We start from the raw sequence: 13,444 nt of genomic DNA on the forward strand, positions 1-13,444 counted from the left end.
CCAAAGCAAAATATATTGCAATGTTTGCCCTTTTGTAGTTTTGTGAGGTCAAGTTCATAGCTATCTGTCAACTAATAGAAATCTGAACAACATCAAACTTTGATTTTAAAAAAACCTTCTAGTCTCTGCTATTATTCTGCCGAGTCCCACTGACCTGCACCCAGTCCATCGCCCTCCATACCCCTCCTATCCATCTCCCCGTCCAAATTCTTCTTGTATGTTAAAATTGAGCCTGTATTTTCCATTTCCCACCACTCTATATGTAGAAATTCCCCCTAATGTTTCCCCTAAACTTTTCCCCTTTTGGCTCTTCTCTGGTTTGTATCTCACATACTCTCAGTGGGAAAAAAACCTACCTGCATTTACTCTGTCTATACCCCTCTTAATTTTAAGTACCTTAATCAAAATGTTGCCACATTCTTGTACGCTCCATGAAATGAAGTCCTAACCAGTTTAACCTTTCCCTGTAACTCAGTTCCTGAAGTCTGGGTAAATGCTAGTAAATCTCTGCACTCTTTCAATCTTACTGCTACCTCTTCTCTAGTTAGATGACCAAAATTGCACACAATACTCCAAATTTGGTCTCCGTAATGTCTTATACAACTTTATCATAGCATACCAACACCTATACTCAATATTGTGATTTATGAAGGCCAATAGCTCTCTTTACAACCCTATCCACCTATGATGCCAATTTCAGAGAATTATGTATCAACCAAAGATTTGAATTCCAGAGGTGAGTTTGGACTAATTGCCTGTGACATCAAGGCAGTGTTTGAGTATGGCATTAAGGAACCCTGGTAAAACTGAAATCCATGTTAATCAAGGTGAAAACATGACCTTGCAAACATTCTTTTTTTTCTTTTTTTTTAAATGTTTTTGGGTTTTTTTCCATAAATATACATATCAAAATTTTCATTTTCAGGATATACATTTTTCTTACAAAACAAAGCACAACAACCCCTCCCCCTACCCCCTTCGCTGTATAAATCCTTACACCATCAGGGCCTATAGTTGGGGTTTAAAAAAAGAGTCTTCATTGGGGAGGTCCCATATTTTTGTAATACTAGCACCTTTTTAAAAAATTCTTTTTATATTTGGGCCCCTATATAATCCAAATATGCTTGCCATATTTTTATAAATATGTCATTTTTTTCTTTAGATTATGTGTGATTTTTTTTTCCATAGGCATACTCATCTCTCTCTTACATCGTGCTCTCCGAGTGATCACAATACATTTCTTCGACACAGCTAAAGCTATTTTAACAAATTAAATTTGGAATTTAGTTGGTTTATTACTTATTTCAATAAAGTTCCCCAAAAGATAAAGCTCCAGGACGTTCACGAAAGCTACCCCTGTTATCCTTGTTGGTATTTCTGTAATATCCTGCCAGAAAGGTCTCACCTTCACACACGACCACGTAGCATGTACAAATGTTCCTATTTCTCTTCCACATCTAAAGCACATCTTCGATATTTCTGATTTTGATTTATGTAATTTCTGTGGTGTGAGGTGTAATTGGTGTAGAATATTGTATTGTACTGATCCATATCTTACATTTAGAATTGATGTCATGCTATCCAAATACCAATCAAACCAACATATTTCCATTATTGCAACTCCTAAATCTGATTCCCATCTCTCTCTCTTTCGATCTCTGTAAACCTAGTTTTGCACTTTCATTTTGGAGAGCAAAGTACATTTTAGATAGAAATTTAGGTGTGTTCCCCAGCCCAATTGTTTGTGCATCTCATTAATTTCAGGTGGGGCCAAGTTTGGTTCCCATCATTCGCTTAAGAATGATCTTAACTGGAGAAAGCAAAAGAATGTCCCATTAGCTGCTCCATACTTATTTCTTAATTGTTCAAAAGACATGAGATCCCATCCATATAATAATCATCAACATATCTTATTTATTTCTCATACTAGGAATTCAGATACTCGGATGCATAGGAAGTAGTACATTTTTACATAATGGTGTCCGAGTGACACCCCTGCTTCCCCCCCTCCCCTGATACATTCATTTATTTCTTGCTATTTTCTAATCAGATATATTAATATAGGATTGTCTGTTTTTGTTATTAACTTAACATTCCACCTAAATAAAATCCTTCATTGTTTCCTCTTTTATTGAATTCCGTTCCATTCGAATCCACGAGGGGGGACTGTTTTCTTCAAAGAAAGATGATAGAAATCATGCTTGTGCTGATAGATAATTCTTCTTAAAATCCTGGAGTCTAAGTCCTCCCAATTTAGAGTCCCATTTTAACTTTTCCAGTGCAATTCTTGGAATGTTGTTATTCAATAGGAATTGTCTTATATAATTATGTAACAATTTAAAGAAATTTTTAGTTAGTACAATAGGCAACGATTGATAAAGATACTGTAGTCTTGGTATTAGCTTAAATTTTGTACAATTTACAATATAGTTGGCAGATTTTTCCATTTCTGAAAATCATTTTTTTCTAATAGAGGGGTATATAAATTTGGTAAATTATTTTGTCATTATTCCTAAGTATTTAATTCCATCCTTCTTCCATTTAAATCTACTACCTTTTTGGTATCTTTCATAATCAAAGTTCTGCAAAGACTTTCTCACTTTTATCCATATTTATTTTATATTCTGATATCCTTCCATATTTTTCTAATATTGTTTGTAATCTTATCAATGTTTCAGCTGGGTCAGACATATATAATAGCACATCATCAACAAATAAACTCATTTTATGTTCTTCCTGTCCAACTTTGAAGCCCTTAATATCAGGATCTCTTAAAATCTAGTTACCTTCAATAACTAGGATGAATAGTGTTGGTGATAGGGTACACCCCTGTCTTCTTGACCTACTCGTGAAAATAGATGACATTTGGTTATTAGTTATAATATTAGCTTGTGGCTTATAATAGAGTTTTTATCCAATTTATAAATTTTCTACCTATACCAAATTTTTCCAACGTTTTATATAAGAAAGACCATTGTAGTTGTTGAAATGCCTTTTCTGCATACAAAAAAAAAGTCATGTTTTAATTCAACCTTGATTTTGCCACATTGAATAAGATTATTGAATAATCTACCGAGACTATTTGAAGACTGTCTTCTGTTAGGTCTGCTTTGTTCATGAATGAGTGAGTCAGACACCAGACTGAGTCGAAATCAAGGTTCTTTGTTCTTTATTACCGGATTGTAACACTTGCAACTAACAGTGTTAGTTGGAGAAGGCGCATTCTGCCGTTATCAGCAAGTGGTGTTTTTTTTATACCTCAGGATACGTACTTAGTAAATTATCATACCATTACATTGTTCAATGAATAAACTGTTGCTATCCTTCTCTGTTAGTCTGCTGCACATCATTCTTGTTAGTGCAAAGCTTATCTTGAGTGTACAAGGTCACATCTGCATTCTGTTACTCCTTAGTACTGGGTGACTCCTTCTCCGGTCCCATCTCATGATGTTTTTACCTTACACTTCCTATAACAAATCCCACTTGATCGGGATGTTTTCATTTAGGTAAATACTCACCCAGTCTGTTGGCCAATGCCTTTGCAAGAATTTTATAATCTGCATTCAAAAGTGATATTGGTTTATATGATGAAGTTTTTAATGGGTCTCTACCTTTCTTCAGTAGCACTGTAATTATAGCAGTTAAAAATGTTTCTATGAGGGTTTGGGTCTCCACCATCTGATCTAACACATCCATCAAAAGGGGCATGAACAAATTTTTAAATTATCTATAGAACTCGGGAGGGAACCCATCTTCCCCCAGGGACCTGTTTGCTTGTAAACTACCTAAAGCTTTCTCTATTTTTTTTTCCCCTTGTAAAAGTTGCATCTAAATCATCTTTTTCTCTCTCTTCAGTTTAGGAAGTTCAATATTTCTTAAAAATTCTTCCATCTCATAATTTTGATGTATATAGGTTTGTATAGTATTGTATAAAAGTATTATTTACTACTTTTTGATTATATTTGTAGTATCAGCTTCTGTTTCTATGAGATTTATTATTCTGGATGACTCCTCTGCTTTAACCTGCCAAGATAACACTGTGTGCCTGTGCCCATTCTCCTAGTTCATAATATTTTTGTTTCATTTTTAATATAGTTTTTTGCCATTCTATATTTTTATAATGTATTAATCATAACTTTTTAATACTCTTAATATTCTGTATTTTTCTTGTGTTTCTGAAATTTGATATTCTTTTTCCAATTTTGTTCTTCTCGAGACCTTCTAAATCTTGCATATTCTCTCAAGATTTTTAGTATAAGAAATAATTTGTCCCCTCAAATAAGCTTTAAGCATATCCCATATTAGAAAACCATTATCCGTGGAAGAAGGATTGTTTTTACAAAATATTTTTATCTTATTAAATTCACAAATATTCTTCCTTTTTAGTAATGTAGCATTAAGGCGCCATTTATACAAACTTTCTTGCTTTTCCATTATGGTAATAGTTAACATTAATGGTGAATGGTCTGATAAAAGTCTTGCCAAATACTCCGCTTTTACCATTCTTCTTTGTAACTGGGCAGACATTAAAAATAGGTCAATCCTTGTATATAAATTATGTACCCTTGAGTAGAATGAGTAGTCTCTAAGCAGTTTAGCTGCTACCATATGTAAATTAAATTTAAACCCTTCATAAATGATAATGTTGTTTTTACAGCTTTCACCCTTGTTATTGTTCTTGCTGATTTGTCCAATATTGGATCTAAACAAAAATTGAAACCTCCCCCAATCAATATATTTTGTCTTCTGCCTGGTGTTTTTAAAAAGATATCCTTCATAAAGACTTTATCATCATAATTTGGGGTGTAAATGCTCATATACATTCATGATTCTGCATAAATTTTACAGTGTGCCATCACAAACCTTCCAGCTTGTTTGGTTAATGTCTCTTCTATTATTATTGGTATATTTTTTATTAATTAAAATTACTTCACCTCTTTTGATCCAAATGAAGATGATATTATTTGCTCTACCCATCCTCTTTTTAATTTTGCATTCTCCAATTAGGTTTCTTGTAAAAAGACTATGTCTGTCTTTAATTTTTTTAGGTATGCCTTTAATTCCATTAACATTAAAACTAATATATGTTAATGTTCTAATCCATATTCTTCTTTAAAACAATATTTTTTAAACAGTAAAATATCTTTGACTCTTTAAATAACAACGTGATCATTCTCCTTTAAGAAAAACACACAATGTCCCTGCCCCAACGGAGACGTATATATAGATCCTCGAAAGCCTGCAAGAAAAGCCCATGGAATCTCTCTCTCAAAGAACCCCTCCCTTTAGCGCCATTTTTTTTTGGCTACTCCTTTCCAGGCACCATTCTCCCCCTTAGACCGGAGTCTCCACCCTGCTACTACTTTTCCCAGATTTTTTTTTAACTTTTACTGATCTCTTTGTCAGCTTTTCTATACATTTTACTTTTAAACAATAAATACAAGATGGTTTAGTTAAAAAAAAATACAATTTTTACTTCTTTTACGTACTTCCATTATAAATATTTTCACAGTCTTCTCCCTCGGCAACCTTGATTTTTTTTTCCATAAACAGCGTAGAAAGCCTTCTACCTTGTTGTTGGTCTTGAAAAATCGTTGGTTCCTTTCCAACCCTCAAACCTCAATATATCATTGAGTATTTCCAGTTTTAACACGTAGTTGTCTTTTCACATCTTGAAATTTTTTTCTTTGTATATAATCAAGCTTGGGCTAAAATCTTGAAAAAATAGTACCTTTTTATGATCAACCTCAGGTGGGCCATTGGTAATCACATGCTGCTCCCAGAATTATCTCCTGTTCTCAGTAACTTAAAAGTCTCACCAGAACTGGTCTTGGTGTCTGATCACCAGTTCTTCTGGATCTGAGTGTTCAGTGAGCTCTTTTGATATGTAGTTTTTCTCTAAATTTGTCTTCTCCCAATACTTTTATATATAAAAAAAATTCACCTGGTCCTCTTCCCTTGATTCCTTCCTTTAGTCCAATAATTTGGACATTATTCTATCGACTAAATGGTCAATTTTGTCAAGTAGTTTTTGTTTATTTGTTTATCCAACTCCCATTCTTTGGCTTTAAACCAAAGCCTCGAGTTTTTCCATGCATTTTCATCAATTCAAACTCTGCTGGACCCATTCTCTCCATCAGGCCTTCAACAATCTCTTTTATTTGGGTCATTTTCTTCATCATCTCTCTCATCACTGTTTCAACACTTGTGAATCGGTTACTCAAATTCTCAATTTTTTCCAGGATGATGCTCAATTCTTGACCCGACTCCCCAGTTTTACCTGGTCCTGCCGGTCCTGTTGCCATTTTTGCACTGCTCCCTTTTGGACTTTCACCTGATGTTCCCGGATAAATAGGAACTTCTTCAATCTTTGCTCTCGGCTGCCTTGGCTTTTTCATGTTAATTTTATCCATTTTTGATGAAGAAAATTTTGACCGTCTATTTAGTACTCTTCATGGAGACCTCAACAAAAGCACATCTGTCTAAGTCCTTCGCATGGTCATGCACACCCCCCCCCCCACAACCAGTTTCAACTGTTTCATCCCTGTCAAGTCTGATCACTTTTTTTCAGAAAAAAAAACATTCTGATCTGAGTATTATCTGCAAACTTGCTGATCCAATCACCACATTGTTGTCCAGATTGTGGATCTAGATGACAAGCTACGCTGGTCCCAGCACCGATCCCTGCAGCACACCACTAGTCACAGGCCTCCAGTCTGAGAAGTAATTGTCCACGGCCACTCTGGCTTTTCCCACACAGCCAATGTTTTTGAATATTTTAATATGAGATTTCACATCCAAAGTACAGAGAACCTATGGATAGATGTTAAAATTCTCAAAGATACACTACACTTAAAATCACCAATGCCTGAAGAGGGCGCACAAAATCAGTGAACAGGTGCGGACTCAAAAGGCCAACATGGCCTGTTTCCGCTCCGTAAATGGTTATATGGTTATATGGAATCGAGCTACATTTCTGACATTGCGATAATATGAGGGATGAGCAGCTAATAATGGTTGACATTTGCACAGTGACTCTACTCATGACTTCATGGTGTTGGGATGATCAACATTCAACAAAAGCGTAGATGTCATCTTGACCTTTCCCCTCCTGTCTTCGAAGGGAGTTCTGTGAGGGCCTCTCTCACTGCTTCCCTTCTGTTATCACTGCTTCTCTCAAGCTCTACAATATTTGTGTATTTGCCCAATAAATGGCAAGCAACGTTCTCATCATATAAAGTTATCTTCAGCAAGAGAGAATCCATCACCAATGTTTGCATTCAATGCATTTACCATTGCCTTGGCTCCCACCTCCAGCAACTCAACTGGCCATCAAAATAATACTGAGCTATAAGAGCAGATCAGAAGCTGGTTATTTTATTGTAAATTAATCATATCATTATTGCCAAAGTGCTTTTCCTGTTTCCTGAAAATAATGTGTGGAATGCACTGCACTTGTTTAGATACATGAATCTGTGACAGCAATCAAATCTGAATTAGCTACTGAATTAGCACTGGATTTAAAGCATTGATGCAGGAGTACCTTAGCTGCAATATGCAAGTCCATGTGGGGTCCTACTATAATGTGCAAACACATAACTGTCTCATCACAGAAGGATTTTAAAAAAAAACAAGTTCATGGGGGGCATCAACATGTTTGTCCCCAGCATACCCAAACTTGAAAATATATGGCCTTGCTTCATTCTCAGAACTATATAATTTTGGAGAGCCTGTACCACATGAACCACTAATTAATGCCTTCATTTCAACTAATGCAAGCCTTGCCAGTTATACCAACACCACAAAAGTTATTCTTATAAAACAGATTGTGCAGTTCTAACTTATCCAAAATGCCAATCAGAGGTGAGAGGGTGAGTAGATTTAAGTTCTTGAGAGTCACTATCTCGGAGGATCGTTCCTGGACCCAATACACAAATGCCATCATGAAGAGAGCACTCTACTTCCTCAGGAGTTTGCGGAGGTTTGGAATGACAGAAACCCTGGCAGATTTCTACAGATGTGTGATGGAAAGTGTGGTGACTGGCTGCAATATTTGACACCAATACTGCCAAGCATAAAGCCCTGCAAAAGGTAGTGGACACAGCCAAGGATATCACAGGCAAAACCCTCCCCACCATCGAGAAATCTATGGGAGTTGCTGCCATCAAAGAGCAGCAGCAATCAAGGATCCACACCACCCAGCAGATGCTCTGTTCTTGCTGCTATCATCATGAGAGAGGTATCGGTGCCACAAGACTCACACCATCACATTCAGAAACTGTTGTTACCCCTCCACCACCAGTTTGTTTACATTTCTTTATTTGTTTACATGTGTACAATTTTTTTTGCACTACCAATAAGTGGTAATTCAGCCATGCCTGCAAGAAAAATAATCTCAGGGTTGTATGTGATGTCATACTCTGACAGTAAATCTGAAATCTAATCTGAAGTCCATTTTTATAATTTATGCAGTTAGATCTTTGAATAATTTCATCTCAAAATGCCATTTGTTGAATCAAGGCTGGTGAATATGACGTGTTCAGACTTTCAGAAGACTTTCTATAAGGCACCATACCAAACACTGCTGTAATATAATGGCGTGAAGTGCTTGTGAGCTTTGGGCTGAGGCCCTATGTCAGTGGTTTAGTTGAGGGAATCAATTGAGGTATAATTCAAGTTTTCTGATGGTTCTAAGTTGGATAACAGAGCTGACTGTAAGGAGGTTACAAAGGAGCTTCAGAAATGTAAAGTCTGACAGTGAACAGGCAAAAACACAGTAGTTGGAATTTAATGTGGGAAAAATCTGAAATCTCCCATTTAGGTAAAAAAAAATCATTAAAGAAGATGTGTTTTGGGCAGAAAAAAATGGTTTCCAGGTAGGATCAACTATGATCTTACTTAATGGCAAAGCAGACAAATGAGGCAAATAACCTGCCCTGTTTCTATTTCCTATGTTCATTTCCTGGTAGAATCTAATTTGAACAATTATAGTGATTTTTCATATCGCAAGTAAATTTGACAGAACTTGGTATCTCAACAACTATACCTTATTTCAATAGATTAATGTAACCTCAGATAGCATTCTGAAATATTTAAATAACTGGTTTATTTTTAATGGAAAGATTGCAGGGATAATGTACTCTTCCTACTGCAATTAGTAACAAAATTATTGACAATCCTCCAGCAAACATCATTAAATAATTCAGCTAGAGTCTAGTTTTGAAAATTACAGCCTTCTCTAATGGTCAAAGTAATCAACATTATTTGTTTCTAAAAGAAGCACTGTGCCTGTAATTCACTAATTTTAGATACCTTTAAAATTGATCACATTTTAAAAAATTTAACACGAGAATATGCAGGCAAGTAGATTTCTCCCTGCCGTTGAGGAAATTACGTCCTGGTTGAAATATACCAGGAAATTAAGAATAGGATTGTTGATTTAGAAGATTGAGACCCCATGCTGTTTTTTGAAAAGATTTGTGTTTCCATTTTTGAAGTTACGAGAACGGCAATTGTGTTGCTAATGCAGCAATGCTGTTCAGTAGAATTGAAGGGCAGTTTTGTTTATTCCATTTGTTTTTTTCATACATAGAAAAGAATTTAAAGGAAACACGATTCTATTGACCGTGCATGAAAGGAAAGCTAACGTGCAGGTGAGTTCAGATTTTAAAATGTGTTAGTCTACCTCTGAAATTTATCCATAACATTGTTTATCTTTAACAAAAAGAAAATAATTTTTGTGTAAATTGAGTGAGATTTTTATTGAAATAAATCTCTTTGCAACCTCTACGTATTGCTTTTGACTCAATGCTACTGTTAGGTCAAGTGCTGGAAGGTAATTACAAACAGAAAATGCTGGGATTTATCAGCAAGTCGGATGTAATCTATGGAAAGGGTATTTCCAGTATTTTCTCATTTTGATTAAAAGGTATGGCATCATTTTTATATTGCTGAAAGAGAAGGCACTACTTCAAAAGTGTCTGACTTTCTCTAGATCAGACCACTGACCAATGTGAGAATGAGTGGAATGAATGACTATTCTCTTGTTCAAAAGTATTTTAAGTTAACTTCAAACATTAAAATTTTTGGAAGTTTTTGCTGAAAAGGCATTTTCCTGTGCCTGCTAATTGAGGCGTGGGACTAGTTGGTTGGAAGTGTGGTAGTGGGTTGTATGGGACTGGGCATGAACTAGGTAATGTTTTCTCAGACTAAAAAAATGAATTTAGGACCAAGATGAGAGGAAATCTATTCCCTTCAACAATTGTGAATATTAATTGTCCTGAAACACCGATATTGTTTTTCTCTCTCCACAGATGTTGCCAGACCTGCTAATTTTCTTCAATATCTTTAGTTATTTTCAGTATCTGTATTTTTTGAATTTAGAACTATGGAAGCATGCTATTGACTTACAATTTACTGTTGCAAACTCTACTTATCCTGCTTCTTTATTTCCTTATCTATAGCTGAAATGATTTATGGCAGTGTAGCACTGCTAAAGGCAGAGCTGCTGAAATAAATGCTGTCCACCCCAAGCAAATAAACCAATAATTGCCATTTATTCAAACCACTTGCGTTCCTTTTTAGGGCAGGTGATAGGGAGTAATGTCATAATGCTGCTGTGAGGCCTGGCCGTTCCCCTGGCAACAAGCTCCTGCAGCCTGGAATTTCTGTGCAATGGGGGGGGGGGGAGCCCCTGTGCCCTGCCGCACTGGCTGTTCACTACTGTGATTCATCCCGTCGTGTGTGAGGTTGACCCGACCCGCTACAGCAGAGTGTTTTCTATTGAGGCTGTCCAAAGGGGAATTGTTTGATACAGTTCCATCCTTATCATTGATGTCTTGAATTTGGTTTTGGACTCTTGAAAATTCTGGTGAACATGTAATCAGTTCCAACCTATTTCTACTCTGACTTCTCCATCTTCGGCCTCCTGCACTCTATTTTCATTTTTCACTGAGTACTCAAAAGCCTTTAGCCTTAACGTAGTTCTTAATTGCTGCTCCCACTTTACTTTTCACAACAAAATGCTCATAATGGAGGATGGATGTACCATGCGCATCAGCAGTGGGTGAGATGGAGGCATGTTTTGTGGGGTCAGGATCTCCTCCCAATACAGTATTCAGACCTTGGGACTATATTTTTTTCTTGTGTGCCATACTCATAGGCCACAAGAGTTTTCTTATTCAATACCTTATCTTTATTACTTTCCCTCTCCTCTGCTGTTTAATTTAAAAAAAAATTAGACATATAGCATGGTAACAGGCCATTTCAGCCCACAAGTCCCTGGTGCCTAATTAACCTACACTATACTATTGGATTATTGGTATAATATTAATATTGAATTCTATAGCTATATATTGAAAAGGTCTGACTCTTTTTCCTACCTGGATTGATGAGATGGACACTCCTGAGCACAATAGATAACAAAGGTTTGAAATACCAAGGAGGTGCGAGGAGAGAGTGAAGAGGAAGTATTATTTAAAATTGATTTATTTTAAAAATTATATATATATATATTAATGAGTAAATCATTTGAATACTTTAAGTTTTAATATTAATGGGTTAATAGCCTGGTGAAAAGAAAAAGGATATTGGCACATATTACAAAAATGAAAGTAGATAGAGATTTTTTGCAAGAAACTAATTTAATTGAAAAAGAACATCAGAAGCTAAAAAGAGTTTGGGTAGGATATGTCGAAGCTTCTTCATTTAATTCAAAAACATAGGGGGAATAGCTATTTTAATGAACAAGACTCTTCCGGTTAAAATGGAAAATGTAGTAATTGACCCTGCAGGGAGATATGTCATGGTAGATTATCAATTTCTTTCAGAACATTGAACACTTATGAATATATATGCACCAAATGTAGATGATGAAAAATTTATGCAAGAAACATTTCTTAACTTAGCAATTGCACTTGACAATATATTTAGGTGGGGATTTAAATTTTTGTTTAGATCAACAAGAGCAATAACAAGGACAAAAGCAGCTAAAGCCACATTACTGTTAATGAACAATTTAAATTTAATAGATGCATGGAATAGAACACATCCAAGAGAAAGAGACTATTCTTTTTATTCAATTAGACATGATTCCTATTCCAGGATAGACTTGTTTTTAAATATCTGCACAATTTCGGGGTAGAATCCAACAAGCTGATTACAAGGCAAGAATTTTATCTGATCATTCTACTTTGTCGTTGACAATAACAATGTTTGACAAATAAAGAATCCATTAACAGATGGAGATTTAATTCTATGTTATTAAAAAGAAAATATTTTTGTGATTTCATTAGAGAACAAATAAGATCTTTTTTTTGAGACCAACTCTAATTCAGTTAATAATAAATTTATTTTATGGGATGCAATCAAAGCGTACTTACAAGGTCAAATAATAAGTTATACTTCTAAAATTAAGAAGGATTATTATGAAAGTGGTAGAACAATGGGAGGCAGAGATAACAAATTTAGAAAAAGATTTGCAAATTAATGAGGAGAAATGGAGACAACTTATTAATAAGAAACTTCAATATAATACTTTACAAACATATAGAACAGAGAAAATGATAATGAGAACTAAACAAAGATATGAATTAGGTGAGAGAGTACATGGTCCTTTCATGGCAGTTAAAAACAGAACAAATATCAAGAATGATTATTGCAACTGAAACTGATCTTAACCATATAACCATTTACGGAGCGGAAACAGGCCATCTTGTCCTTTCGAGTCTTCACCGGTTCACTGATTTTGTGCACCCTCTTCAGACATTGATCCCGGTAGATCTTCATTCAATAACAATGGGCGAATTCAATGCAGGTGGAATCAGTCGTAGAAATGTTTGTGAAACGTGCAGTTCAATACTTCTGGGCACATTCAATACAGGGTCAATCTAAAATTTGAACCTCTCTGATTAACCTCCCACGAGGGACCTTGTCAAAGGCCTTTCTAAAGTCCATGTAGACAATTGCCTGTTATTTTTGTGTAACAATATTATTTGTCACCTAACACATGAGATAACATCACGATTCCCAAACATTTAAATGGTGAGTTGGTAAAATTGTAAAATGTATCTGCCATCAGTCACTGCAGTTTCCTGTCGCACAAAACAATTTGGATTGTTCATAATTGTGGTTTCAGCTGGCAGTTAGTGCCTAGGACCACGGTCCCACAATTAAAAAAAAATACAAGTATACACAAGAAGAGACACTGCTTCTTGGTTCTGAACTTACAGTATTTATTATAGATCTCAAGAAATTAATGAAAATTTCAAACAATTTTATACAAAGCTATATCAATCAGAGTCTCAAAATGAATGATAATAAATTAGATAATTTTCTGTCACAAATAAATTTTCCAAAATTAAATTTGTAAGATAAAAGAGAACTGTGTGCCCCCCTTCACCCCAATAGAGGTGAGGGAAACATTGAGCTCAGTACAAAGTAATAA

At 35.3% G+C, this 13,444-nt stretch overlaps 1 protein-coding gene across 3 annotated transcripts in view; it reads left to right on the forward strand.

Annotated features, from left to right (window-relative positions):
- The window catches only part of klhl20 (kelch-like family member 20), a 69,782-nt gene that overhangs the window by 2,205 nt on the left and 54,133 nt on the right, over nucleotides 1-13,444 (forward strand). For 2 of the 3 annotated variants that reach the window (XM_069937645.1, XM_069937643.1), the window contains exon 2: nucleotides 9,593-9,653. The exons of the other annotated variant lie outside the window; for it this stretch is intronic. In XM_069937645.1, the coding sequence (XP_069793746.1) occupies nucleotides 9,631-9,653 (23 nt within the window). In that variant the 5' untranslated portion in view covers nucleotides 9,593-9,630. The remainder of the gene's footprint in view (nucleotides 1-9,592; nucleotides 9,654-13,444) is intronic. 3 annotated transcript variants of the gene reach the window in all.

This window comes from Narcine bancroftii, chromosome 5, assembly GCF_036971445.1.
Source record: "Narcine bancroftii isolate sNarBan1 chromosome 5, sNarBan1.hap1, whole genome shotgun sequence".
In the NCBI taxonomy this organism is placed as follows: domain Eukaryota; kingdom Metazoa; phylum Chordata; class Chondrichthyes; order Torpediniformes; family Narcinidae; genus Narcine; species Narcine bancroftii.